This window comes from Gavialis gangeticus, unplaced genomic scaffold (assembly GCF_001723915.1).
Source record: "Gavialis gangeticus isolate Ggan-Ray unplaced genomic scaffold, GavGan_comp1, whole genome shotgun sequence".
NCBI lineage: Eukaryota > Metazoa > Chordata > Crocodylia > Gavialidae > Gavialis > Gavialis gangeticus.
In genome coordinates, this window is record NW_017729012.1 from 7,728,516 (window position 1) to 7,732,405 (window position 3,890).

General features: G+C 39.1%; 1 protein-coding gene across 1 annotated transcript in view; it reads left to right on the plus strand.

Moving 5' to 3' along the window:
- The window catches only part of RNFT1 (ring finger protein, transmembrane 1), an 18,113-nt gene extending 16,209 nt beyond the window's left edge, over positions 1-1,904 (plus strand). The window contains exon 9 of the mRNA XM_019511126.1: positions 908-1,904. Coding sequence (XP_019366671.1) covers positions 908-1,042 — 135 coding nt within the window. The 3' untranslated portion in view covers positions 1,043-1,904. The remainder of the gene's footprint in view (positions 1-907) is intronic.
- Positions 1,905-3,890: the final 1,986 nt, after the last annotated feature.

Genomic DNA, 3,890 nt, shown 5'->3' on the forward strand with positions numbered 1-3,890 from the left:
CCCCCCCCCCCCCCCAGTGCTGGTCTTTGCAGCATGACAACATTGGGGATTACACAGATCATGAGTACTTTCCAACCATTACTGTGACTGGAAGGGGTACAATTGTTTCTTACCGGAGGTTAAGGTTAAAAGACATTCACTCATTTTACGTGCCCAGTTTGAGGCACCTATGACTTGATTGTTTAAACACTTTAGATTCATTAGTGTTATATGGTATTGCATTTGTTTAACCCACAGCTTCCATTGACCCAAGGTACATCTGCAAGGCCTCAGCCTTTCTGCAGATCATATGCCGGTTTTTCAGTCAGGCACCCAGAAAATGAGGAACACAGAAATAGGGCTAAGCCATGAAAACTTTGGCTTCACTGCCCAGGAACTTTGTAGCAGAAGCAGTGATAGCTGAAAGGTTCCCTGAAGAATTAGATTCTGTCTGAACCACAAGAGTCTTCCACCTGTTCCTGCAGTCCTTTGCTTCTGTTGCTACTCAGCTTTTCAAATCTGCAGCAAATGAATTGGGGTCCCACAGCCATCTTAACTATATAACCCTGATTCGTCTCTTGGGCAGGTGCATCCTGTATACTGAATTAAAGCAGTGTTGTGTTGAAGAAATAGTTTGGGATCATCTAATTAGAGACTGCATCATGAGGCATGCACACAAGGGGTCCACATTAAGGTTGCATTTCCCAGCTGTTGAGAGCATGACTCGGCAATTTTAGTGTAGATGGAGTGTACGAGAATAGTCATGTATCTATATAATTGTATAATAATCTAAACAGAGTAACAGAAGAATCATTGCATCTAGACAAAATATGATTCCATGTGTTTTTAGAAAACAGGTTGTAATGAATATTGGTAGCGCTTTTGGGGTCTTGCATGAAAACATAAGAACTTGTTCTTCTCATTACAGCATATATTTTGTGAGGAATGCATCTCTTTATGGTTTAATAGAGAAAAAATATGTCCACTCTGCAGGACTGTTATTTCAGACCATGTTAACAAGTGGAAGGATGGAGCCACTTCAATGCATCTACAAATTTATTAAAGCATGGAAAAAATTTTAGTTTTGAAATTCACATTTGTTCAGATTAAGGTTTTGCAATGTAATATGGATATTTTTGTATAGCTGGTAAAGGGAATGGGTTTCTAAGGTCAGGAGTACCTAATATTTTTAAGCATTTCTATCAAATATTCCAATACTTGAGCTTAAGACATAGCACAGAAATTTAAATAGCCTTTTATAGTGAAAAACCTTGCATTTTAGAGTTAATATACAAAATACCGCATTACTTTGGATATTTTTTCATAACTTCAGAGAAATGTTCAAGTCTTTGGAAGTGCCTCACTGTTACTTTCAAGAACTGCTGCACTGTGTATTTTATATGAAATTCTAAATGGCTTGCAGTATTCCAGATTGTAATACATTGCTATTCTTCTTCTTTGACATTACCAAATACAGCAACTAGATAACTTGGGCTATGATCTTGAAATAGTGAGTGCCCACAGCTTCTAGAGATGACAGTGAGAACTGCAACCTGCCACAATAAGTCAAGGCCTTTTGACACAAAATCTAACAGGTCAGAGAAATAAATTCTACTCTCTTAAGTGACCTCTGCAACATTAGCTATTTTTCTTGATGTTGTGGAATGATCCAGTAAGACAGAATCCACACCCTTAGGTTCCTGTAGATCCCCAGTGGCCCTCCCTTCATCTTACACTTTCCAACCACTGACATTCATTTTTTACTTCATATTTTATAAAGTGTGTATTTTTAAAACAAATCTTTAATACTATATTTTTGTCAAAGAGGTAATCAGATGTTCTTAATGGGCAGAATTGCTTTTATATTGTACTTGAAATTTGTGGTATATTTAGAAATCAGTGAGAATAAATGCAATTTCAATCAATTTGACTGGTGTATTATGAATGAGCGCACAAAACTTGTTAATACTTCATAATTAGTGACTTGTAAGAGGCATGATAGTTCACTGTAGCTACTATTTGACCCGTAAAATTAGGAATTTCTTTTTTTCAAAGCCATAATTTACTGGTGACTAATCGCTATACTCAGAAACAAATCATGTTACAATTCTAATTCCTCTACCCCCTGCCTCCTTTTGTTTCCCCTCTGTTTTTTTGTCAGGCTTCAGCAGGGCTGAATTTAGCTTAATTTGGCTAGAATTTGGGCTGTTGCACTGTTTACTCAGTTGAACGCTGAGGAAAGGTACAGATACGGTATTTAAATGCTTGTTCTTCTAGGGAAAAGTGTGATACCACGTCAAAGATAAGCAAAAGAGAAATCCAGGAGAAAATAAAATAGGCAAATTACTTCTTGGCCACAAGAGAGCTAGCTGCAACGGTCAGAGACAAAATGCCCATGGAGCTGGAACTGGAGCCCGGCCAGATTGAAAGAGAGGCAGCTAACAGGAGAGCATGCTTTATAAAGGGCCAACCCAAGCCCTTTTGTTAACACTGGTATGGTTTAGGATCTAAATGAAAGAGCATTATACATCAGTAAGTTGGGCCTGGTGGCTGTCAGTTCTGATTGACCTTGGTTTTATGACGATATGGGCCTCTTGGGTTGCTGTTTTGGGTGCATTGGGCAGGGAGGTGGGGTGTTGATCAGGGAGTCTGTTTCTCGCGGGTTGGTTGGTTTGTTGTTGTAAGCAGCTTTGAGTTTTCTGGATAATGATATAAATCTAAACAGCAGCAGCGGCTTACCTTTTGCTTGGGGTTTACCTCAAGTTAAGAATAAATTCAGCCGTGGGTCGCTCGGAAGACTATCAGAAAGCGATTAATAGGATGGCAGAATCCTCTAAGAACCCTTCCAATGTGCGAGACTTCCAGAAGACGACATTACAACAGCTGACTTCTCATTCTTCAGGAGTAAGGATGGAAGGGAGGGGAGAGAAGTAGACCTGTATTGTGGTATTATCTAGATTGTACCATGCACAGCATTTCTGTTCTCATAAAACAAATTTGCCAGTTTGTAGTTTGCCCCAAGCTTGCTAAGAATCACAACTGTATTCCTTGTTTAACCTTATCTTATTACTCTTATTACTTCTTCTAGAGCAGAATTCTTGCATTTTAGATGATCAAACCTACATAAGCACTTATTCCAGACAGGAAAAATGATCTTTGTTTTGCGCTATGGCAGCACAGTGGGAGTTTGCTCAGTCATGCTGCTGAGGAAATAAGTCCTGCTCACTTGCCCCCACTCCATGCACATCGACCCCACGCAGAAGGTAATGAGGACACCTGAGGGGCCATTATATTTGAGTGATTAAATACATGCAGGTAGCCCCTCACCCTGACTGATTTAAATCAGTTATTTCCATCAGACCTACCAGGGAAAAGTCGTCATTTTTCCTATAACTGTGGATTGACTGGAAAATGCTTATTAATTCAGGCTTTGGTCTTTTTCTTGAAATGCTGGTGCGAAGTGACTTAATTAAAGACAGTCTTAAACTGAACAGGAAACCTCCAGAGAAAATCTTGGAATTTATTTAAAGCCTTTGGCAGTGGTGAATTCATAGATGCTAAAGTTGCATTGTTACTAACTGAGCCACTGATTAAGTCATTTATTTAAGTGACAAGCTACACTCCAAACACTAGCAGCTGGGAAACCAAATGCCCAGTAACAGGATGCTGTATTTACTAATTCCAGCTACCTGGAACACTAGGGTGAATCTATCTAGTCTGGAACAAGAGTTATTCTCAGAATAATGCAGATAAAACTTACCAAAACTGCTGTTGTCTTTGATAACATAAGGTTTAAGCACAAGTGAGTTACAAGCCAGCTAGTCTCGACAGTGGAGGGAAGAGAGCTTGACAGGTACAAAAACATTTGGGAAATCCTTAAGTGATGGCTAAATAGAACAATTAAAAAGAAT